The sequence below is a fragment of the Podarcis melisellensis genome (genome assembly GCF_964234715.1).
Source record: "Podarcis melisellensis genome assembly, chromosome: 15".
NCBI lineage: Eukaryota > Metazoa > Chordata > Lepidosauria > Squamata > Lacertidae > Podarcis > Podarcis melisellensis.
This window is the reverse complement of record NC_138532.1, coordinates 36,589,643-36,614,652: the sequence shown is the minus strand read 5'-3', so window position 1 is coordinate 36,614,652 and position 25,010 is coordinate 36,589,643. Positions and strand designations below refer to the sequence as shown.

Below are 25,010 nucleotides of genomic sequence, written 5' to 3'. Positions count from 1 at the left end.
GCACCACTATTTAACTAGCAAGCACACACACACAAGTAACCTGCATTCTGTTGCTGTCAATTAAAGGTTGCATCAACAGTTCATAGCACTGGATTCTTTTTTCTTGCTGCAGGGAATTTTTTGGGGGTGTGTGTTCCTGTCCCCTATGCAGATAGGGACCAGTTTCTTCACACCAGAAGAAACACACCTGGCAAGGCTTCCCCATGGCATCTGGTTGACCACTGCAGGTGAGGTGGGCCGCTGGAAGCTCCCCCCCATCCCCGATGTGCTTGGATTTTATTTAGCACTTTTGCCATTTGTTCTGACAGAATCCTGCTCCTGCAGAGGTGCACTTCATTCTCAGAACAACCCTATGAGGTAGACTAGGCTGAGAGAACAAGACTGGGCCAAGATCATCCGCGTGTGGTGGCTGTGCAGGGGATCTGAAGCGCTGAGCTCCTCTATCCTAGTCCAACACTCCCTGACGAAGGGAGTGGGGAAGCAAGGATCACACTCAGGAGGCAGGAAATGGGTTCAAGCACAGACATTGCTCCCCTCCCCGAGAATCCTGGGAACTGTAGTTTGTTAAGGGTGCTGCGGGATGTTGAAAGACTTCTATTCCCCACACAGAGCTACAACTCCCAGAGTTCTCTGGGAAGGGTGATTGACTATTAAATTAACCTGCGGGTTGTAGCTCTGTGAGGGGGAAGAGGAGGTCTCCTAACAACTCTCAGCACCCTTAATCAATTCCCAGCATGCTTTGGGGGGGGGGAGCCATGGCTGATAAAAGTGGTATGAGACTGCTTTAAATCCACAGTACAGATGTGACCAGGGTTGGTTACAGTTTGCACAGTTTCATACAATTGTAGGGTTCGGCTCCTACCCAGTGGTTCCAGAAAGCTGTGACAATGGCAAACCCCCAAAAAGCTTTGCTATGGAAAAGGCAAACACCCCAAAATGCTTCAGTCAATCCAACTAGGGGTGACCCCCAACCCTGTCTAACCAGCAGCTAGCCTCAGACCGCAGCAAAGTGATGAGCATTGCAAAAGAAAGCCAAAGACTGGGCCTTGATCTCCATGAACACGGCTGTCTTAAGCATATGCGGCGCCAGAGTGCAAAGATCTGCCCGGCGTCCCCCCCCCCCAGGTTGCCCAGTCCCAGGCGTGCTGCAGGGCGGAGCCGGGCGGCCGCCTTAGCATCTCGCTGGCTCAGTTGCCCCCAAATTCGCGGCGCAGAGCCACCCGCAGCAGACGAGCTCGCCACAGCGCTCCAACCAATGGGTGGGCTCTTCCCCAGATTCAACTCTCGGGCCCCGGACTCTCAGCCTGGCGCCCCTGAGATCCAGGTGCCCCGCACTCCTAGCACCTATGGGTAACAGACCCTGTTCCAAGCCCCGCCACCTGAGACTCCCAGCCCAGCTGATTGGCTCCTGGGAGGGGCTGGGCTACGGTGCAGCTGGACGAGCAACCAATGAGACTGCCTCCAAGCTGCACCAATGACATTGTCCTTTGCCTCATTGGTGCCCCGCCTCCAACACTGTCCAACCACTTCGTTCGTTAAGTAGGAACTGTTGATTTTGCCTGCTAATCAGCTTGCTTTCTTTTGTTTCGTTTTAAAATCTAGATTACTTTTTGTTCCCTTTTCTAAAACATGTAATGCAGGGTAAAATCAGATCACAAATCTGAGAGCCTTTGTCCAATAATAGATATTCTCTTTTTTCTCTTTTTTAAAAAAGAGCTGACTGACTAAGCTTCCGATAAAATATACACAAACTAAAAAAGGAATTTACAGAATAAATAGAATTAAATATGTAGTGTTTCGTGTTTTTGATGTTGTTAAAGCTGAGATTTATGGGACAAATCTTGCTAATCGCCTCCACGTAGGCAGAGTATGGAGAGAAAGCAAAATTTGCCCCCAACCACGATGGAAAATGTGGACAAGTGTGCAAATTATGGCTAAAATTTCAGTTGAGGTTGAGGTCTCCAGTTGCTGATGTCTCTGTCAAGTTTCATTTCTTCCAGTTCTCTTTGGTTCTCGTGGGGAAACACAGCCCCAAATATGTCCTCGTGGTATCGCTTCTGCCTCTGTAAAAACAAATGAAATAAACCAGCAATCAGTATTATTTACCACAACATTTACTGGAGAGGGTCCCACACTTTTCAATCGATTTCCCCATCACACACACAAAAAAACCATTGTTGTTTTTAAAGTGGATTTGTTGCACCAGGGTAAAATAGGGATTTATTTTAATTGCACTAAACTATGTTTTTGGTATACACTTAAGAACACCAGAAGAGTTCTGTTGGATCAGATCAGGGGCCCATGAACCCAGCATCCTGTTCTCACAGTGGCCGACCAGATGCTGCAATGGGAAACCCACGAGCAGGGCCTGAGCAGTTGAACCCCTCTTTGACAAAATACTGACAGTCTGCAGGAGACACAAGCTGAGTGTACTGGAAGAAGCAAAGATCACCAGCGCTGAAGCAATGATTCTTCAACATCAGCTTCGTTGGACTGGTCATGTTGTGTGAATGCCTGGTTATCGTCTTCCAAAGCAACTACAGTGGTACCTCGGGTTAAGTACTTAATTCGTTCCGGAGGTCCGTTCTTAACCTCAAACTGTTCTTAACCTGAATCACCACTTTAGCTAATGGGGCCTCCTGCTGCCACCGTGCCGCCGGAGCCCGATTTCTGTTCTCATCCTGAAGCAAAGTTCTTAACCTGAGGTACTATTTCTAGGTTAGCGGAGTCTGTAACCTGAAGCATATGTAACCTGAAGCGTATGTAACCCGAGGTACCACTGTACACTATTCCAAACTTAAAAATGGAAAGCGTAATGCTGGTGGTCAATCAAAGAGGTTGAAGTCTCTCTCAAGGCAAATCTAAAAAGAGTAGTATAAACACTGACAACTGGGAAACACTGGCCTGTGAGCGCTCCAGTTGGAGAACAGCCTTTACCAAAGGTGTCATGGGCTTTGAAGATGCTCGAACTCAGGATGAAAGGGAGAAACGTGCTAAGATGAAGGCACGCTTGGCAAACCCTCACCGTGATAAACTCCTCTCCGGAAACCTATGTCCCCACTGTGGAAGGACGTGTGGATCCAGAATTGGCCTCTACAGTCACTTTCTGTTAAGACCATGTTCATGGAAGACAATCTTACTCGGCTACGAGTGATCGCCATAGATGAAGAAGAAAGAGATTTTCAGCGTACCTTCAGCTGAAAGCAGTAATCTTCGGCCTGCTGTTCCGTCAAGCCCAGATACTTGGCAAATATCTCCCTTAACGTCTTAGCGACTTCTCTGGCCATACGGACATCCCCACAGACGTAGAGGTGGCCCGCCTCTCTGTGCAAGAGCCTGCACACGTCGGACTCCAGCTTTTTCCGAAGGAGGTCTTGGACGTAAACCTGGAGCGAGAAGAACAAACCCGTATGTTATTATTCAGCTCCATCGTTATTGTTATTGTTTAGTCGTTTAGTCGTGTCTGACTCTTCGTGACCCCCTGGACCAGAGCACTCCAGGCACTTCTGTCTTCCACTGCCTCCCGCAGTTTGGTCAAACTCATGCTGGTATCTTCGAGAACACTGTCCAACCATCCTGTCCTCTGTCGTCCCCTTCTCCTTGTGCCCTCCATCTTTCCCAGCATCAGGGTCTTTTCCAGGGAGTCTTCTCTTCTCATGAGGTGGCCAAAGTATTGGAGCCTCAGCTTCACGATCTGTCCTTCCAGTGAACACTCAGGGCTGATTTCCTTCAGAATGGAAAGGTTTGATCTTCTTGCAGTCCATGGGACTCTCAAGAGACGTTTTAAATTAGGGCTGCAACATTTAACACAGTGTTGTCTAATTGGACTGGCAGCTGCTCTCCAAGGTCTCAGGCAGAAAGAAGGCTTTCCCATCGCCTGTGGCCCATTTTGGGGTGCAATTGGGTCAGTTATTTAATTTGTTATAAATGTCCTGGACCGCTGGTCTTCAGCTGGTGGGTCTGGACCCTCTGGTGCAGCCCCCCCCAGACTCAGCCATCCAGATGTTTTTGGGACTACCATTCCCATCATCCCTGACCACTGGTCCTGTTAGCTAGGGATGATGGGAGTTGTAGTCCCAAAACATCTGAAGGGCTGGGTTTGTGCATGCCTGCTCTAGTGATTTGTGGCCTGACCCAAGGTGGATCGCAACAGGAGCAAGACCGCCATGCAAATATGGAAAAGGTTAAGAAATACATGTTTGGGTTAAAGGTGTGTCCTTCAAGATAAGATGAGACTTACTTTGGGATAGCCAGGCTCTCTGGAGTAAGCTGTGTAGACCTCTTGAAGGATCCCTTTCCTTTTCATTTCTTCCATTTCGTCTTTGTAGAGGTGATCCAGGCTGGCGTGTCGGCAGCCGAATAACAGGATCATACTCCTCCCTTTGATCCCTAGAATCAGAAGCCTCCAAATCAGTTTTCAAGCATGGGTTGGGGGGGCGTGCGAACAGATCTCCTTCTGTCCCAATTTAATTCATGCCTATTTGGGATGCCTAGTTCTCACTGAGGTGACTGGCCCTTTGTGCAATAGATGCATCCCCCACACATAGAAAATTAGTGTGTCGGGAACTAGAGTCCCTGAAATGCTAGCTTTCTAAGTTTGGTGTTTTGGGGCAGGTGGGCATTTATTTATTTGCAAGGAAGGGCCAGCAGAAGTTGAGGTTTCAGGGTGAAAATTCAGTGCCCATCCCTGAAGCACTATAAGAAGGAAACAAAGAAACGAGAAACATGATAGCAAAGAAAAAAGAAACAGAAAGGCAATGACCGTCATCTGAGGCACTTCTTGGTGTGCCTTCTTCAAGAGAGGCCCAGAGGGTGGCAACACCAAAATTGGCCTTTTCTGTGGTGGCCCCCTGTCTGTGGAATGTTCTACCCAGGGAGGCTCACCTGGCACCTTCATTAGACATCTTATATTTTAGGCACCAGACAAAAATATTTCTCTATAACCAGGCCTTTGGCATTTACCCATCTGTGGCCTTTTAGAAGTAGGTGGGATGGTCTTAATGTATTCCCCCCCTCTTGGTTTTAATGTATCTATGTGGGGGTTTGTCTGTCTGTCTGGTTGTACGTGGCTTTGGGATAAAGCGATCAACAAATCTAATAAATAAATAAATATTTTTATTTACTTTTTAAGGGTGGAAATATTATTGCTTTCATTTATAAATTGCTTCTCATGAGCCTCCTGAAGTGATTTTACAATATAATGCATATAAAATAATGTACAAAAACTGTTGTAGCATAACAAACAGCACATACATAAATTCAGTTCAAATCCAAGCCAGAGAGCAGAGGGGATAAAGATTTTTGGAAGCCACGTGGAAAGGGGAAACCCCCTTAGCTGAAAAGACAACAAACATGGTACCCGTCTGATATGCAGTGGCCATGAGTTCCAAAGGGTAGGTGCCACCACACAAAAGGCCAAATTCTGACATTGTGAGTAACAGGCCTCCTGATAGGAAAGTATATGCAGGAGGCCCATAGCTGCAGAACACAGTGATTGGCTGAGTATATTAAGGATGAGACGATCTTTCAGGTTTACTGGTCCCAAGCTGTTTAGGGATTTATACACTAAAACTTGGATCTTGAAGTGTGCCTGTTTCTCATTTGCTAGCATGCTGGGAACTGTAGCTCTGTGGGAGGTTATACAGTTCCCATAATTCTTTTGGGGGAAGTCACATGCTTTATGTGGCCGTTAAAGGGGTTGTATGCATGCAGGCCTAACAGCTGGTGACAAATGTCCCCTTTCACCTTTCTTTTCCAAATCATAGAGGCGCTGTTGCCAGAAGCTTCTGAACGGGGCGATTCCTGTGCCTGGCCCAATCAGGATGCACGGTTCGCGTGGGTCTTTTGGAAGCCGGAAGCCATCAGCACTAGACAGAAAACAACAACTGAGTAATGCTATAGCCAAATGATAATGCATATATTAATATTGTGCAGCTTGAAGCAACTGGATGCATAACAACTGACTCCTTTTGGAATAAAAACATTGTCAAGGTCCATGTTTAATTAAAGCTTTACTTGCAGAACTTTCTCCAAAACAGAACAAAAAATGGTAAATAATACATCCAAGTAATTCTGTACAAGGTCTTGTGCAGTCCAGCAGAGGCTCTGCTTTCTATAACATATGAAATACTCCAAACAGAACTAAAACCACAAGTTTTCTCTCTTTACAGCCTCCATTTTGCCTGAGGAAGTGCTCCGGGAGAACTTCATTGACATCCATCTGCCACAGAGCCTGGGAACAAATGCTAAACACAACTCCCTTTCAAAATGGAGATTTGCAACCAAATACCTTTTCTATCTGATCTAAGGTTAAACACTCAGGTGTTAGCTAGTAGAAAGCAACAATGGTTAATTATCAACTCATCAAGGAGCTCAGAAACCACTTAGTATACTCCAGTGCAATTTCCCCACTTCAAAGCCTTCAGTAACACACATTTAGGCAGTCTGCATTTCAGTGTCAATTAAACAATTATACTTAACAAACGAGCCCCTGGTTCAAATGGTGAACCCAGCAGATCAGTCAGAAGCTCACTCTGCATTAACTTGGAGCAGGGCCTTTAGTGTGGCTGCCCCATTCTGTGGAATAGCATTGCCACCTACTTTGTAGCATCTGACCAAGCTTTTCCTCTTCCACCAGCCCTTTGGCTGATTAACATTCCACAGCCTTTTAAATGTGTTTGTGGGAGTGGGGGTTATTGTTTTGTTGTCTCTTTTTTAACTATTAATTTGTGGTTTATCTTGTGAACCACCCTGAGATCTTTCGATGAAGGGTGGTATATAAATCTAATAAATCTGATAAATTAAAATAAATAAATTGTATGGGGTTGGTTGGTTTTGGACAGCAAAAGCATAAAATCAAGTTAATGTGCTTTATGCAAAATCAGAATAGGGCTGACCTGGAAGATGTGGCACTGCAGGCATCCCACATGCCATTTTGAAGCTGTGAGTTCACCAACATTTTCTTACAGCCCAGTTCTTGGGTGTGTCATTACCTGCGTACAAAACAGGGGATGGTCTCCTCTAGGTCGACAGTGTTCAGCCAAGTGCTGCAGACTCCGTGATGCACCGGACCTTCTCCATCTGAGTGGAGGAATGGGGGGAAATGTCAATTAAATCATTACCCCCATGAGAGGCTAATGTCAGATTCAAAACTCAGCCAGATGGGTAAAGAAAAAGTGCTTTATATGCGTTGTCTATGCATTACAACACTGTGACACCAGATGGCGCTGTGGAGTTCCGTTTTTGCCAACCCGATTTCTCATACAAAGTTTACAACGTGTTTAAATGAAACGCTTCTTGAATGTCTCTGGATCCAGCCTAAGTCAATAGCAGGTGTCAGCATTGTTGGGCATTTCCCAAAGCACACAAGCTAGCAAGGAGCCCTGTGGCCCTGCTGCTCTCCCACCTGGAAGCCTCCGCTGGTTCCCCACCCTCTCCGAACCAGAGATAGAGAAATAATAAGTGTCCAATTTCCCCATCTCATTTTTTCAATTCTCTACATTTCCACATTCACCTGTGATTTATTTGATCTTTTGAAAAGTCCCCGTGTCCACTTTTTAATGCAAATTTCCCTTCATAGACACATTTGTGCATGTGTTATTTCCCCCAATATATGCATTTTTATGCACACTTTATCTTAGGACGGGCACTTCTGTACAGGCGACCTGGTTGGAGAACTGCATTGCAAAATTCAGAGATGCGGGAATTTCAAATGATGGCTGCGCTTTAGTTCAGGAAGTGCAAAACGAAGTAGACCTGCCTTTAAATGCAAGCTGAATCTCTCTCTCTCTGTCCCTCCCTCTCCCTCTCCCTCCCTGCCTCCCTAATTGCTATGCCCAGTGCCAAGTGTGAGGGACAAACACAGTGTTTTGCAGCTGGTAGGAAGGAGTCACCCAGTGGTGCCTGCTGCCCATTGAGACTGGCAGGGCAGAAGGGAGGGAGCCCAACAGCAGGTGGCGCCAGAGCCAAGGACAGCCAGAGGCTACTCATTGTAGCCCCCATCCTCTTCCCTGCTGAATTCTACAAGGGGCAACACTGGGACTAAGGAGGAGGCGGAAGCTCCCATCTAGGACCACTTCCTGGACTGGTTGTAAGTGGGAAGGCAAGTCGGTGGGTTGGGCTGAGAACAGAGGTTTGTGGGGAAGTGCCTGACTAGTCCCAATGGACCAGCTTCTGCTGAATTTCCCACTGTGCGGCATCGCACTCCGGGAAGCCCCTCTTACCTCTGGTTCTGTAGGTGACCACGGCGACCGTCAGGTGGAGTTCTCCAGGCTCCTGATCCTGCGAGGAACTGATGGAGTAATACCTGGGTTTCAGCAAAGGCAACTGCGACAGCAAGAAAGAGGTTGAGACCTCGGCCGACGGAAACTCCTGCAACACCTCCAGGAAGGTGGGACTATTGTAAAACTTCCACTTGTTGTACTCCTCCAAGTTCTAAAATGCAAAACACGCAAAAAGCCCATCAGAGAGCCAGCCGGCTGTAAATCAAAGTTTGAGTTAACCCTACTAAATGCATTTTCCTCCACATCCTTCTGCATCACGAAATTTGGAGGGACGTGGGTTTTAAAGGATGGCTGCAATTCGCGAAGTGCGAATTAGGCAGGTTCACATTAAAATGTGAACTTTTAACATCTAGCAAGCTCAGGACCACAATACTTCAAGGACTGTCTCTCCCCGTAGGAACCAACCCAGATCCTGAGATCATCTTCTGAAACCCTTCTTTGTGTGCCTCCTTGAGAGGTCAAGGGGGCGGCAACACAAGAACGGGGCCTTCTCTGCAGTGGCTCCCCGTCTCTCCCCAGGGAATTTCGCCTGGTGCCTTTATTATACACCTTTAGGCACGAGGCAAAAAACGGTCCTCTTGAACCAGGCCTTTGGTTGATTGTCATCTAAATGTGCCCTTTTAAAATGTGTTGGGGGAGTGTTATTGGGTTGTTTTGGTTTTGGTTTTGATTATGTATTTTGTGTTTTGTGTTTTTATATTGTAATTTTATCCTGTGAACTGCCCTGAGACCTGTGGATATAGGGCACAAATTTAATCAATAATAATAATAATGTGTGCTGTAACACCATTGCTATGTTGAAGGTATTTCATATAGTTATGTATTGTATGATGTTGCGGTGTCATGCATTTATAAATACATATTTTTTGAAAAGTGAACAGAATAAATTTTCTCCTTATCCCCATGGGCAACGCAGTAGCAACATTAGCAAATGAACAACAGGCCCACTCCAGAAAACCCTATGATTCAGCAGGCTTCTTCTTCATTTTTTAAAGGGAATATCAATTTTATCATGGCGAAACTCACATGAGATAAGAGGTCCAGCCTCTCCTTCTCGCTCTCTTCTTTTGCCAGCTGAGAAAGGATCCGCAGCAACTGTTGGGAAGGCGGAGTCGTGATATCCAGGAAATGAGTCAAGGCTTGGGAGAGGGTGCAGGCTGGGAACTTGCTGTCTGCCGTCCAGTAGCCACCTGGAATCGAAGAGGAAGCGAGTTGGGGGGAGAAATCTTCAGATCTCCAAAAGAGGAAGTCAGCTGGGGACAAGGTTTTGCGCAAAGGAGACGCAGAGCAAGAAATAGGTGTGGCTGTTTTCCTGCCCTAAAAGTGTTTTTTTTCCAGACTTTGGTTGAACTCAGCAACCAGTGCCAGTTAGAGGTACCATTAAGGAAAGGTTTTGGGGGCAGATGTCCAGGGCAGAACGGAGTAGGAACCCCTCCCATTGTCACCACCGCCAAACATAGCAGGGCTGGCTTCCTGCATTCTGAAGAATTTGAAGTACTAATATGCATTTACCAGCTGAAGAGAAAGTCCCCTGTAAGGCCAGTAAACTCAGAGTCTAAAGTTACCCAAACTGTACCACTAATTCCCATCAATTTCAGCCCTAAGAGAAAAGGATGGAGAACTGCTGAGCTTAGAGAGGGCAGCCTTGTAGTATTTCACCCAGTAATAAAAACAGGAGTTGACATAGCTACACAAGCACTCAAGTGGATAAGTAGACAGTGGAGCCTTGGTTCTTGAACGCCTTGGCACTCAAACATTTTGGCTTCTGAATGCCGAAAACCCGGAAGTAAGTGTTCCAGTTTTCAGAAGCCGAACATTCGATGTGGCTGTTGGCTATTGTTTCCAGGGCGCCTGTGCCAATCGAAAGCAGCGTCTTGGTTTTTGAATGATTTGGAAGTCAAACGGACTTCTGGAATGGTTTACATTCGAGAACCAAGGTACCACTGTATTCATATGCACTCCCAAAAATTTTTTTTATTCTCTGCAGGGCCTCTCCAGATGGGCTGCTTTTTATGGTGGCTGCAGGGGTGGGCATGTTGCAGCTGTATTCTGCAATATGTCATTGATGCAATAGTAGTGGACATTTAGTAGAATATCCACATATAATTCCACTTCATTAGCTGTGCCATGATGCTTCCCCAGTGTTACCACACTACTGTTGCCTGGAGAGCAATCTTAAGCTACAGTTCCACAACAGTGTGGCAACAAACATACAAGCAACAGAATGTTTGGGGTATGAAAAGTTACACAATTCAAGCAGTAAGCTACAGGATGTGCACCAATCCGAATCAAAGCAGGATGTCCACCCCAAAACCTTTGCAGACACGAATGGTGCTAAAAGTGGGTTGTTTACAACCGCCCAGGTACTATAATGAGTGCCAATAATTATGAATGCACAATGCAAAAGATGTCTGGAGGGACTGAGATTTGCTTTGGTTTCAGGTTTTCGGGTTTCAAATTGTACAAGTCCTGACTTACGATCGCTGCGCCTTTCCAGTCTAATGATCTCATCCGGCGGAGGAGCATCTGTGATTCGGGCGATGATGCCATCCACAAGAACTTTGCAGTTGCCAGGGACGATCCCGAGATGATCTCCAGGGAGATACTCGACTTCCTGATTTCTCTCACAGGAAAGCTTAATTAAGATAGTCGCTCGACTGAAACAGCAAGCGAAAACAGACTCGTCAAACCGTCACAGGATTTCCTTGTTGACACTTTGGGGCAGGATACATTTCTGGCGTCTAATGGGGAGAAGTATTGTCTCTTACTTAGATTCCCTGAAAGCCTGTTGACCATTTATGGAAAACCTTGCCAAATTGCAGGGGTTTTCCCCCCAATCAGTTAAAGGGAAATTTAGAGACGTGCCGATCAGCACACAGTAAACTTCAGCACGTGTGAGTATCTTTCTACCTGTTGGTCAAATGACTCCAGTCCAAATAACCCCCAAAGTCCAGATTAGTGTTTTTTTTAAAGAAAAGGGGAAAGAACCATGCCTAGGATGGGTTAAAAGAGGAAGAAGAAGAAGAGTTTGGATTTGATATCCCGCTTTATCACTACCCGAAGGAGTCTCAAAGCGGCTAACATTCTCCTTTCCCTTCCTCCCCCACAACAAACACTCTGTGAGGTGAGTGAAGCTGTGAGATTTCAGAGAAGTGTGACTGGCCCAAGGTCACCCAGCAGCTGCATGTGGAGGAGTGGGGAATCGAACCTGGTTCACCAGATTACGAGTCTACCGCTCTTAACCACTACACCACACTGGCTCTCAGGGATATTCAGAATATGACTTGAATACCTGGACTTTGAACTTTGCAGGTTCTGCCGAAACTTTAGTTTCATTGGAATGATGTTCTTCCCATGGATGTCACCAAGTGCTGTGAAGGGGGAAACATTTGCTAAGTTGGAGTATGGAACATTCTGCATGATGTGCTTACACAGGAGATTGCTTACAGCTCCAATGATATCTTCCTATACACATACAAATGTAAGGCTGTCATCACAGATCCCCCCCACTGGAGGGCTGCATCACAATCCTTGATTTCCACAAAGTCAGGAGAGGGGAGAGAAACAAAAGAGAAGGCAGGTTGCAGAACAGCAGCAGCCATGGCATGGGAGCAGATGGGAGAGACACTGAGAGGGCAAAAGTGGAGCTTTAAAACAGGGGTCAGCAAACTTACCGCCCCTTGGGCCGGTGTCTCCAGCACTGATGGGCCCGAGGGCGGGGAAGCGTGTGCCCATACGCATGTGCACATGCTATTTCTGGCGCACTTCCGGGTCAGAGGAGCACTGGAAATAGCTTGTGTGCATGTGCATGGGCCTCCTCCGGCTCGGATGTGCACCAGGAATAACGCTTGTGCATGCACAAATAACAGTTGTGCATGCACACAAGCTGTTTCCGGTGCTCCTCTGACCAGGAAGTGGGCAGCTGCACAGCGCAGTGCCGGTAAGAGTGGGCGGTGGGCTGGATAAACGAGTCCCTCGGGCCTTATCCGGCCCGTGGGCCTTACATTGGGGACCCCTGGCTTAAAACAACAGCAGAAGTTTGAGTGAAGCAAAAATGGAGGAAACTGAGAGGAAAATGGTGGATTTAAACAACAGCAGAGATTTAAGTACTATTAAATATTTGAAGGTGTGTATAATGATGATAATGTTAATGATGATAATAATAATAATAATAATAATAATAATAATAATAATAATAATAATAATTAATACAGTATATTGCACACACACACACAAAAGTATTTGAGAGGCAAGGTGGGAAGAAATTATACCTTTCCCCAAGTCCAGAAGCTGAGAGTCATACACAGTCCTAAAATTCTCTGGATCCCAGGTTGAATTACATGTATATGCTTTCGGAACCAAGATCTTGTGCTTTTCACGGATAGCAAACATTTTGCAGGCAATCTTTTAAAAAACAGAAAAGAGAAGAAGATAGACTGAAATTATGGAGGGCTATCATCTTGAGTTAGCATGGACCGTAAGTAAATAAATTCACTTCAACTGATTATGTCAAAACATGTTTGTTTGTTTGTTTGTTTAAATCAGTTCAGGTTAAATGTAAAGATGATGCAAAATGGTGCCATTTTCGTTCTTCTCTAGAACTGAGACAAAACATGGAGGCAGGCAGCGAGCAGCAAAGAGGGGAAGAATTTTCAGTGACCATTTCATAAGCACTGAAAACTCAGCGAGTTCTTGCAGATAGCTGCAAAGGCAACACAATTATCTTCCTGTCCGGGAAGCATTGCCTGGAATAGGCTCTGTTGCTCCTGTATTCACATAGCTGTCAACATTTCACAATAAACAAGGATGGTCCTGTGTCTGAGAGAGTGAGGCTAAGGCTGGAGTCTTGTGTGTGCCACATGTGGTGGACCACACAATCCAAACTCAAAGCATTCCACAAGTAAAAAGCAGAACCCAAACAACCAGGCAGCTGACAAAAAAACCATGTAGGCATACCGCACACTGCACATGGCAAGCTAAACACATAAGACACCTACATGTGCAAGAGGAAATTGGCCCCATTTTACAGTTGATGAATACTGAGGCACAGCAATAGGCGTTTAGCCCAGCAGCTTCCAGCCAATTCACAGCCAGAACTTCAAGCAATTGTAAGTGGGTGTCTCTGAGCATGTGCAAATTGCTCACACCCAGCCCTGAGCCACTGCTGCCTTCCCATTCCTCTCAACCTCAGGGATGGGAAAACAATGCCTTTCTGGGTGCTATCAACCTACACCTCCCATTATCCCTGACCATTGGCTGTCCTGGCCAGGGCTGATGGGAGCTGGAGGCCAATAATCTGGAGGACCAAAGAACGATGTTAACTCTCCTTGATAGTCTGCACTAATTTGCACAGTTTGGTCAGTTGCAGGTGCATTCAACAGCAGAGATGATTACTGAAGAAACCGGTGACTGAGGCTGGGAGATAACAGCTTGCATCCAATGCTCATCCTACCCAGAGTAGACCCATCGAAAGGAATAGACCAGCCTAACTTGGCCTATTAATTTCGATGGGTCTACTCTGAGGAAAACGTAGTTGGATATAACCCAATTAATGTACAGTGGTACCTTGGGTTACATACACTTCAGGTTCCACACTTCGCTAACCCAGAAATAGTGCTTCAGGTTAAGAACTTTGCTTCAGGATGAGAACAGAAATCGTGCTTCGGTGGCACGGCAGCTGCAGGAGGCCCCATTAGCTAAAGTGGCGCTTCAGGTTAAGAACAGTTTCAGGTTAAGAACAGACCTCCAGAACAAATTAAGTACTTAACGCATGGTACCACCGTACCAGGCATGCCAACTCTATGGGGCTGAGGTGTGTTTGGCCCCCTCAATATCTGTTGGGAAGGGGCCGCCCCCCTCAATTTTGGCTGCTATTGCAGACCTCTAAGCTCCTAATTTCAGCCCCCCACCCCCAGATTCCCAGAACAGGGAAACACCCCCATTCATGGCATTGCCCATTTCCCTACAACATTTGGACCCGATGTCTTTCTGAATCCTTCCCCTCTCCACTCCTGAATCTGGTGGCTGTTGGTACCTTGAAGGTATTGAGTGCCCACATCCGGAAAGCTTCTTCCTGTCCGTTGAGCTTGTCTCCTTCGCCCATCGGGGTGAGAGGCGATGCCCCCAGCTGCCTGAGCTTTTGGTAAACGGTGCGGGCAAAGGCACAGAACTCTGGATACATGCTTGAACCCAAGCCAAAAACGGCGTATCTGTTCCAAGGGGAGAGCTGTGTTAGCTATTGCTCTTGATATCATCGGAAAGAAACGACCGGTGATGCGCAGAATGGTTTTGGGAGCATCTGAGCAGATATGGGGCCCTGTTCACCTCTCTGGGTGAGAGAGACTTACATATGGGTGAGACAGACATATAATAGACAGAGGTGGGAAAACACTACATTCCATTTGGAGTGACCTTCCTGAGGTCATATGTCAGTGGTGGGCGGGACCACAGGCAAAAGCGGGTGGAGCCATGAATGTAAATTTTAGCTGCTTTCTATATTCACACCCCTGTCTATACTCCATCCAGACAAGGAAGGGACATTTTCAGAGTTCAAGCACCCAACCCAGCAGGAACACCCAGGTATTACACCACTTGTACAATTAACAGGGTTTTCAACTAAGTAAAGAAAACTGGATCAATTGTATATTTTAGTTGATTGCTCAAATAACGAATTAAATGTGCATAGGTTTGACATTCTTTCACACAAAAAGCAACAACTTTTGTTTTTGGATGATGTGCAGACATTAAGGCAGCTTGGATCTAACACACAGCATAGTGTCACCGTACAAGTCACCGTAAACCACAGAATCATGTGCTTCCTCCATCTCCCCCAGCAACGTCCAAACCAAAGTGTCACTGATCTTATGGTTTGTTGGGAAAATGCCAACTTCAAGCCATTGTTTCATAAGAGCGCTTATTTCAGCAAACCATAGTTAAACCCACAGTTTCAAGTTTGGACATAACGTTAAACTGTGTTTAATCTAAAATGTAAGCAGAGGCATTTGATCACCTTATTACAGCCATGCCAGAAGAAGAGAAGGGAGGGGGGTTTAATGTTACATAAAAGCCAGGCAACGTGCAAACCACGGTTTAGTGTTCCATGCAAGCAATTTTTTAAAGGATTTACCAATCTTTTATGTAATTGGGGACACTCTTTTAATCAATCAAAAGTGGGTTTTTTAATGTATTCAACTATCAGGTTAATAAAAGTTGCAACCCTAATAACTAAAAACATTTTCTTAAAATGAACAATACAAGAGCAGCAAGCAAAAGGGGTGTTGCTGAGTGACAGAGACCCTGATCTGAAACTTCTGACAGCTGCTGCCACTCAGTGTCGACAATACTAGTCTAGATGGGCCAGCGGTCTCACTCAGAATAAGGCAGCTTCCTACACTCCTCATAGAACCAGACGGCAAAGCATGATCTCAGACCAGAAAGGCCAGAAGGCCAGAAACCTGACAGTATTGTTAAGTGCAAGATGAGAGCTGCACACCCCCAGCCAAAAAACAGTCACCTGAATCTGTTGCTCAGTTGTTTCATAGACAGCAGCGTGTTCTGCAGCGTCTGTGGCAAAAACAAAACAGGAGACACCATTTACATTGCATTGATAACCTCGCTCACGCTGGAATTCATTTTGCCTCATGGCCATGAAAAGTTACTTTTCCGTTGCTGGGTGCATCTCCATTTCCAAAAGTGCTGGTGACCACTAAGAGGAGGGCTTCCTTCTCCAGATCCCTTGGATCATAGTCATCCATGCAGATAACCTAGAAAAGGAAGTTGGATTTATAAGCAGCTGGGGGGAGGTTGGAGAAAAGGGACAAGGTTTTGTGGAGGGAATAATTAATAATAATAATAATAATAATAATAATAATAATAATAATAATAATAAAATTTATTATTTATACCCCGCCCATCTGGCTGGGTTTCCCCAGCCACTCTGGGCGGCTTCCAACCAAATATTAAAAACAATACAGCGCCAGACATTAAAAACTTCCCTAAACAGGGCCGCCTTCAGTTGTCTTTTAAAAGTAAAATAGTTGTTTATTGCCTTGACATCTACTGGGAGGGCGTTCCACAGGGCAGGCGCCACTACCGAGAAGGCCCTCTGCCTGGTTCCCTGTAACTTGGCTTCTCGCAGTGAGGGAACCGCCAGAAGGCCCTCGGTGCTGGACCTCAGTGTCTGGGCAGAACAATGGGGGTGGAGACGCTTCTTCAGGTATACAGGACCGAGGGAAAGCTATAGTCAACCATGCCAAGCTGGGAGAGCTCCATTGGGAGAGCAGGACAAGCTTAATCTCAAGTGACAGAGGTAGGTTCACCTTTAAATGCAAACTGAATCACATTTCTCCTGCACCCATAGCTGCTGGGAACCCCCAGAGGGGAGAATGCTCTTGTGGTTAAATCCTGCTTGCTGGTTTCCCACAGTTCAGCCACTGTGAGAACAGGATGCTAGACTAGATGGGCCATTGGTCAAACCCAGCAGGGCCCTTTCTTACATTCTGATGTAGTTATAACGTTACTCTCCCCTCACAGGGAAAATATATTAAAGGTCATAGAACTGTAAAGTTGGAAGGGACCACAAGGGCCATCTAGTCGAACCCCTCCTGGAATGCAGAGATATTTTGCCTAGTGTGGGGCTCAAACTCACAACCCTGACATTGAGAGTCTCATGCTCTGCTGACTGAGCTATCCCAAGGAGCCTCTTACCCTGGTGTTGAAAGCACAGTTGAAGAGGTCACCAAGGTTCCGGGCCAGCGTTTCTGATCTTCCTGTTTCCGTTGCGTACAGGACAGTCGCTTTGATCCTGCTCGCTGTGGCTCTCCGCATGAGCGACGATGCAAAAAGCACAGCCCTGGGAAATGAGGAGCAATAGATTACTTGTTGATTTAATTCAGTAATAATTAATAGCTCTAATTAATAAATAATATTATAATGAATAACGTCAATAGGATTTATGTGCCATCTTTCATTTCAAGAAGTTTCATGAGTGAATACAGTCGTACCTTGTTTTTGGAACAGCCTAGTTCTCGAACGTTTTGGCTCCCGAATGATCGGAACCTGGAAGTGACTGTTTCAGTTTCTGAACGTTCTTTTGGAAGCCGAACACCCTACGGGGCTTCCACAGCTTCCGATTGGCTGCAGGAATTTCCTGCAGCCAATCAGAAGCCGCGCTTTGGAAGTTGAACATTTTGTTTTTTTGTTTTTTTTAATAGATATTTATTGGAGTTTTTAGAAAAGAAATACAATAATAATAAACAGTGTTGCTTTGTTTTTACAAAATTTCATAACATCCTTAGACTTCCTCACGTCTCCCGCTCCCACTTGCATCGTTAATAAATTTTTGTCAAGCAAATTATCATCTTATTTCCAAATTTATAACCACTTATTTAAGTACAATAAAAAAAAATTCTCCTACAAATTTTGTTTCTCTTAATCTCTCTTATCATCAAATTCTGATCTATTTTAGTGATGGCCAATTATTTATAACCAAGCATCCTTCTTAACATTCCACTAAATCACAATGTTTTTGTAGATAAATCTTGAATTTCTTCCAATCTTCTTCAATCCTTTCTTCTCCCAGGTCTCGGATTCTGCCAGTCATCTCCGCCAATTGCATATAGTCCATCAGTTGCATCTGCCATTCTTCCAGTGTGGGTAGATCTTGAGTTTTCCAGTTCTTAGCGAGTAGTATCCTTGCTGCTGTTGTTGCATACATGAAAAATGTTCTATCTTTCTTTAACACCTTCTGGTCGACAATGCCCAGGAGGAAGGCCTCTGGTTTCTTGGTGAAGGTATACTTAAATACCTTTTTCAACTCATTATATATCATTTCCCAGAAGGCTTTCACTTTACGGCAGGTCCACCAGAGGTGAAAGAATGTTCCTTCATTTTCTTTACATTTCCAACATTTATTATCAGACAAATGGTATATTTTGGCAAGTTTAACTGGGGTCATGTACCATCTGTATATCATTTTCATTACATTTTCTTTCAAAGCATTACATGCAGTAAAGTTCAACCCAGTGGTCCACAACCTTTCCCAGTCCTCAAACATAATGTTATGCCCAATGTCCTGTGCCCATTTTATCATAGCCGACTTAACCATTTCGTATTGTGTATTCCATTTCAGCAGCAAGTTATACATTCTTGAAAGTACCTTAGTCTTAGGTTCTAACAATTCTGTTTCCAACTTCGATTTCTCCACCTGGAATCCTAACTTCTTGTCACTTTTAAAAATTTCTTTAATCTGAGCGTAGCGTAACCAGTCTCGCACTTTATCCTTCATTTTCTCCATACTCTGCAATTTCCAATTATCTCCGTCTTTTTCTAACAGTTCCCAATATTTTGGCCAGTAGGCTTCCATATTGGGTCTTTTCCAGGCCTTAGCTTCCAAAGGTGAGAGCCACCTTGGAGTTTTATTTTCCAATAAGTCTTTATATTTTGTCCAGACATTAAACACTGCTTTTCTGACAATATGGTTCTTAAAGGCCTTATTGATCTTAGCCTTATCATACCACAGGTATGCATGCCAACCAAAAGCATTGTTATAACCTTCCAGGTCTAACACATCAGTGTCTTCGAGGAGTAGCCAATCTTTTAGCCAGCAGAAAGCTGCGGCTTCATAGTACAACCTTAAGTCTGGCAGGGCAGAGCCCCCTTGGAAGTTGAACATTTTGGAAGTCGAAAGGACTTCCGGAAAGGGTTCTGTTCGACTTCCAAGGTACGACTGTAAAAGCCAACCACAACACAGCAAGAATCAAGCCCATTCTAAAAACGCAACTGCCTATAATTACAACACACAGCAAAACAACTGCATTAAAAGCACCCGTAATTAAAAGATATATTATAAATAAACCCAGGGTGGTGTCCAATGCTAGTATTACTTGGAGCAGACCCGTTGAAAATAATGAACATGAAGAACTTGGGTCTGTTACTTTCAATGGGTCTACTCTGAGTTGGATGCAAGCCTGTTAAAGCGTTAAAGTTGAAATAACCATCAAAGCAGGAGAGTCAGGTGATCAGGAAAACACTAGTTTAAATAGGTGTGTTTTCAAGAGCTGGTGGAATGCCAATACTGATGGGGCTTTCTGCGTTTCAGCAGGGGAGATATTCCACAACACTAGGGAAAAACCGCCTCTGTGTTATCATGGCATAACATAATAGACGAGGAACGGCTGTTAACCCTTGAGGGACAACTTCAAGGCCTACCCTGCCTTCCATTCTGCCATGTCCTTAGTTTTAAACCTTAGACGTGGAGCAGAAAGCCTTTCAAAAAGGGGAGTGTAAAGTTAGCTACACATCCACCCCACTTTGAATGTGCAGTCAGTGGACATAACTGGGTGTGCAGGATGGCACCGAAGCTTGTTCCTGTGACTCCCGAAACACGTTCTTTCAATGCATCAGGCGGGCTCTCCAAAACTACCTACACACTGCAGACATGGCAACAACTTTTCTCCCTGAAACATACCTGGCCCAGATGCGGAATCTTATCTCTCTTTTCCGTGGCTTGCGCCCCTCGTCTTTCCAGACGTGCGTTTTCCATGCTTCTACCTTAAGCGGGGAGAAAGTTGGATATTTTAAGAGGAGGTTGGGCTGGCTTTCTTTCCACAGAAGGTGACAAACGTAAAAAATTTGAACCAACAACAACAACTCTGGTGGGAGACCTCCGGCCATTTTTGCCAAGCCCTACCTATCATATAGGACATCAGGTGTGGGCAGATGAAACAGGAGAGGTCAGTGATTGGGTCTATCCTAGCATCCTAGAATCATAGAATTGTAGACTTGGAAGGGACCCCAAGGGACCCCTGCAATGAAGGAATCATAGCTAAAGAATCTCTGACGGATGGCTGTCCAACCTCTGTTCAAAAACCTCCAGTGAAGGAGCGTCAACCACCTTCTGAAGGAGCCCATTCTGCTGTCGAATAGCTCTTACAGCCAGAAAGCTATCCCCAAAATTTAGTCATAATCTTCTTTATTTTAATTTAAATCCAGATGCCCCTATGGGAAACCCCCAAGTAAGGCCTCACCCCTGGCCGCTTAGACTTGAGATTGTTTTGCTCACCTGGTAATAATAGAAAGGGGAGAGGATATAGTTCAACATTTCCTGGTGGAACACAGGTGTAATGCTGCCTGAGATGGGAGGCACCAGCCAAACCCAGTCAGCTGGGCATCCTCCTCGAATCCGGTACTCGTTCTGCATGTATTTCATGAACGACTCGGCAGCAGAATGGTGGTCCATGATGGTGACATTTTGTTTCTGGAAGAAACACACAAGCTCTCACTAGTCACTTCTAAGAGAGGGACGTCAGAGAATTCCCGTGAAAGCAGGAAACAGGAGCAGAAATTGCTGAAGTTTGCCTATTCATCCCATTTCTGGAATGGAAATCAATCTTACAAATACCGTCAGTATTATTCACTGCTGTTGCTTCCAGTCTGCCAATGATATGTAACTGATTACACACCCACCCACCCAATTTGCATTGCATTTCCATTGCACTGAAACAAATGGGATAGAATAATGAAACTACAATGTAATGTACGTCAATAATTACATAAATTACATCATTATTTACATAAATGACATAGGTCAAAGGACTCCTGACCATTAGGTCCAGTCGTGGCTGACTCTGGGGTTGCGGCGCTCATCTCACTCTACTGGCCGAGGGAGCCGGCGTACAGCTTCCAGGTCATGTGGCCAGCATGACTAAGCCGCTTAGTCAGTGCACGGACTGCAGTAGACCAGAGCAGTGCACGGAAACGCCGTTTACCTTCCCGCCGGAGCGGTACCTATTTATCTACTTGCACTTTGACGTGCCTTCGAACTGCTAGGTTGGTAGGAGCAGGGGCCGAGCAATGGGAGCTCACCCATCGCGGGGATTCGAACCGCCGACCTTCTGATCGGCAAGTCCTAGGCTCTGTGGTTTAACCCACAGCGCCACCTGCGTCCCTTCACAAATGACATAGCTGCGGCTAAATTACATAGCTTATGCAATGACACAACTTATGCAATTAATTTATGTAAATTGTGTAACTTATGTAATCACGAACAACTTTCTGGGGAGGGAGATGAATTGCAGCAGAGCGGAAGCAGTGCAGCGTGAGACTAATACAGGGCAGAGCAGAAAACAAGGGCTTATTCCTACTTCCAAACAACCTGCTTATTGAGCATTCATCCTGACTTGTTTGCCCATACAGTCTGCAGACTTTAGGTAGGGTTGCCATATTTCAAAAAGTGAAAATCCGGACACAAGAGTTGTTGAGCTTTTTTCGCAAAATAAATCCAGACGTATGGCAGCCCTACTTTAGGCAATGTTGGCTCCTTGTTGAACATTCATCTGGATTTGCTTGCAGGGAGAGGTTATGGACCAGTGAGGCAGCTGAGAGCCGACTCAGCACAGGTATCAGGTAGGCACAAACACCACCTCCTCAAATCTGCTGACCTTGCACAACTGCCTGTAAATATATCTGTTGCTGGAGACTGAATCTGGGACCATTGACATGCAAGGCAGATGTTCTGCACCTGAGCCACAACCCTTCCCTAAATAGGTTGCTGTCTTAGACTTGGCCAGACCAGTTGTCCATTTTGCCTAGTATAACCTGATCTGATTGGCTGGGCTCTCCAAGGTCTCAGGAATAGTGCGCCCCCATCTCTGGCTCTTTTGAAGATGGAGATTGTCTGAGATTGAACCTCGGACCTTCTGTGTGCAAAGCCTGGACTCTACCCACTGAGCTACAGCCGTTCCCCTCCTCTCCCCCCGCTCCCACTCACCTGAAAGCTATGCAGCACGGCCACATTTACTTCTATCACAGCTTTGTCTTTCCACAGGGAAGAGAGCTTGTTTGTTTCCAGGCCCATCCGCCTCCCTACATCCTACGAAGAAGTAAGAGATGAAGAAAGAACATTGCTACCTTCTGGACTTCAAGGACCCTCAACAACACACCAGAGGAATGGCCTTGTCAGTAGACCATCTAAGATGGCACCCACCCCTTCGCCAAGATGGCACCCACCAGATGCTTTAGACAACAACTTTCACAATTCTCAACGATTGGTTTTGCTGGCAGAGGCTGATGGGAGTTGGAGTCTGGAGGCCACCAAGCTGGTGTGAACTACCACCACCCAGTTACAGAAATGCTGTAGTGCTGCAGAATATCCGCTAACATTCCAACTGCTGAAGGGGAGGGGCTGCTCTTTCCTCCAGTGCAAACTGAACAAGAGGAGTCCTTAGCAACATCCACACAGTAGCTCTCTATAGGGCTGCCAATACAGATGGAGGAGAAATTTGGTTCAGGTCTCACTGGAAGCCAAATTGATCAAATGCACAGCGTGCATCTAACAATGTTAAACAATGTGCAAACCAAAACGCAGCTATCCTTCCGAATCTGCATTTATCCAAATTTTATGACACAGTTCGCCAAACGAATGATGTTTACAAGAATGCGTCCATCAGTCAAGGTGGTGTCTTTCAGCCTCTGCGCCGAGTGCAGCCGCAACTCGTCACTGCAGAGGGACAGGCTCGTCTCAGACTTCCTCAAGTGGGAATGGACCTCTGGATTGTTGAGAGTGACGTGGGTGAGTTCCTCATCAATGGCACCTGGGCAGGCTGCCTGGAGTCAACATCCACCTGACCACTGGTGGTAGTCCTGAGAGCCCCACCATCTCCACCACAGCCCACTACCCAAGCCTCCTGGGTAGCACAGAGAAATGAAATGGACAGAGGGTGGTCATGTACAGAAGCAGCCTGAGACTGCGTGGGAAAGACCTTGGAGAGGAGGAGTTCTAGTGGCCCCTGGGAAGGTGAGGACCTTCAATCCTGGCAACTGCATCATCGAGGCAAGACATACTGAGAAGAGCTGCTGAGACCACTAGGCCTGAGCTGTGCTTGTTTCCTTGAACAAAGCATTACAGTGGTACCTTGGGTTACATACGCTTCAGGTTACAGACTCTGCTAACCCAGAAATAGTATCTCGGGTTAAGAACTTTGCTTCAGGATGAGAACAGAAATTGGGTGGGGGGCGGTGCAGCGGCAGCAGGAGGCCCCATTAGCTAAAGTGGTGCTTCAGGCTAAGAACAGTTTCAGGTTAAGAATGGACCTCCAGAACAAATTAAGTTCTTAACCCGAGGTACCACTGTATCTTTGCTGGCCTCAGATGAATTATTGCTTTGTTGACTCCAGCCCTGACAATAATGCACTCTCTTTTGATCAGGGTGCATGAGCTTAACAGCATTTCATTCTGAAGCGGAAGCAGATAGGTCCCTGTATCCAAAGCTTATCCAATTTAAAAAGCAAAAAAACCAAGCATTTTGGGGTGGGGGATGAGGCATGGGAAAGGGAAGGAGGAATATAAGTCAGTCAGATATCAGTTAGGAATGTGCTGCCACTCAAACCACTTTATTATTATTATTTTAAAAAGAGAGTACCTGAAGGATATTGTAGCGCTGTGCATCGCAGAAGTCTCGTACCCCGATCTCGGTCCCCATGTACCAACCATTGAAAGGGCAAGCTGTGAACTCCAGTCCTCCACACTCAAGGAGCATGTTAGAGACAGCAGGAACGGCGTACCATTTCAGGTCCAGTTCTTTAAACCATTCGTATCTGGGGGGGGGGGGAAGGGAAACCAAACGAAATTCCACCACTCCATATGGCTGCTCAGAAGTGAGTGCTGAGGTTTATGCAGCCAACAAAGCACCATCCATTGGGATGGCCCGTAACTCAATGGTAGAGGACGACAAAGCCACTTCCGACCTAGGGAGGAGGTGGCTCCCTGCCAGGGGGAATCCTCTGCCGCGTCATCCCCTGGCCAGCCTATCAGCTGGCTCAGGGGGCGTGGCTTGCCACATTTAAGGCAAACGCGGCAGAGCAGCTTCCTCTTTGCTGCTGATCAGCTGGGGAATTTCCCACCCACCCTCCCTTCAAGGTTTCTCCTTTGACCTTGCTATGGACTTCGGTTGATCACCATTAAGGGGCCTGGTAGGAATTTTTCCACTTGGCAAACTGGCACCGGCCATTTGGTTTTTCCGCCTTCCTCGTAGCAAATCGTCACAACTTCCATGGTTTGGCGGTGAAGCATTGGTCGGGGTATTGTTATGTAGATGAATGGGGGGGAGGAGCGCCATCACCTCCCCCAGTTGTGAAGGGTAGTCCGGTAAAGGACTCGGGGGGGGCATGGCCCCGTCCGAAGCCTATGGAGGCCAGGGCCCAAGGCACGCCCCCGAGCGGTGACCCCGGGGGAGTGCCTAGTTGATGTGCACCAGCAGGGCTCCCCCTGCTGGTGTTAACCCTTCCCGGCCTCTCAGGCAGACAGTCTGAAGCCGGATAGTTGATTAGGACCAATGCCTAAGCCAATACCGCTCATCACCTGTAACCAATAAAGTTGTGGCCAATTTTTGCCCATTAACCTTAATTATTGTGTCTCGTGTCTTTATTTCTACTGGTGGGAGGCGGGAAGTCGCCACGCAAAGGTCCCAGATCCAACCTCTGGCATTTCCAGAGGAAAGAAACCCTTGCCTGAAAACCTGGAGGAATTGCTTCCAGCCAGGGAAGACAATAAGGAGCTAGATGTAGATTGGCTCAAGATAAGGGTGATTCCTCTGCGTCCATGTGCAAAAGGGAGGTGACAGCAAGCTCAGGAGAGCCCCAAGACTTGCAGCAGAACAAAATGTATTTGGGAAGACATGTCAATCTGAGGGTGTTTCCATTGCTTATTAAACTTCCCTTCTGAATTGTTTGC

At 46.1% G+C, this 25,010-nt stretch overlaps 1 protein-coding gene across 1 annotated transcript in view; it reads right to left on the bottom strand.

Annotated features, from left to right (window-relative positions):
* Positions 1 to 1,731: 1,731 nt before the first annotated feature.
* NOS2 (nitric oxide synthase 2) overlaps positions 1,732 to 25,010 on the bottom strand; it is a 36,918-nt gene continuing 13,639 nt past the window's right edge. The window contains exons 10-27 of the mRNA XM_081890208.1: positions 23,701 to 23,875; positions 22,051 to 22,152; positions 20,344 to 20,538; positions 19,750 to 19,832; positions 16,989 to 17,133; positions 15,941 to 16,045; positions 15,796 to 15,845; positions 14,317 to 14,491; positions 12,554 to 12,686; positions 11,575 to 11,653; positions 10,761 to 10,939; positions 9,309 to 9,472; positions 8,223 to 8,433; positions 6,993 to 7,080; positions 5,746 to 5,867; positions 4,241 to 4,389; positions 3,192 to 3,386; positions 1,732 to 2,063 (exon numbers count right to left, since the gene is read on the bottom strand). Of these exons, the coding sequence (XP_081746334.1) occupies positions 1,935 to 2,063; positions 3,192 to 3,386; positions 4,241 to 4,389; positions 5,746 to 5,867; positions 6,993 to 7,080; positions 8,223 to 8,433; positions 9,309 to 9,472; positions 10,761 to 10,939; positions 11,575 to 11,653; positions 12,554 to 12,686; positions 14,317 to 14,491; positions 15,796 to 15,845; positions 15,941 to 16,045; positions 16,989 to 17,133; positions 19,750 to 19,832; positions 20,344 to 20,538; positions 22,051 to 22,152; positions 23,701 to 23,875 (2,479 nt within the window). The 3' untranslated portion in view covers positions 1,732 to 1,934. The remainder of the gene's footprint in view (positions 2,064 to 3,191; positions 3,387 to 4,240; positions 4,390 to 5,745; positions 5,868 to 6,992; positions 7,081 to 8,222; positions 8,434 to 9,308; positions 9,473 to 10,760; positions 10,940 to 11,574; positions 11,654 to 12,553; positions 12,687 to 14,316; positions 14,492 to 15,795; positions 15,846 to 15,940; positions 16,046 to 16,988; positions 17,134 to 19,749; positions 19,833 to 20,343; positions 20,539 to 22,050; positions 22,153 to 23,700; positions 23,876 to 25,010) is intronic.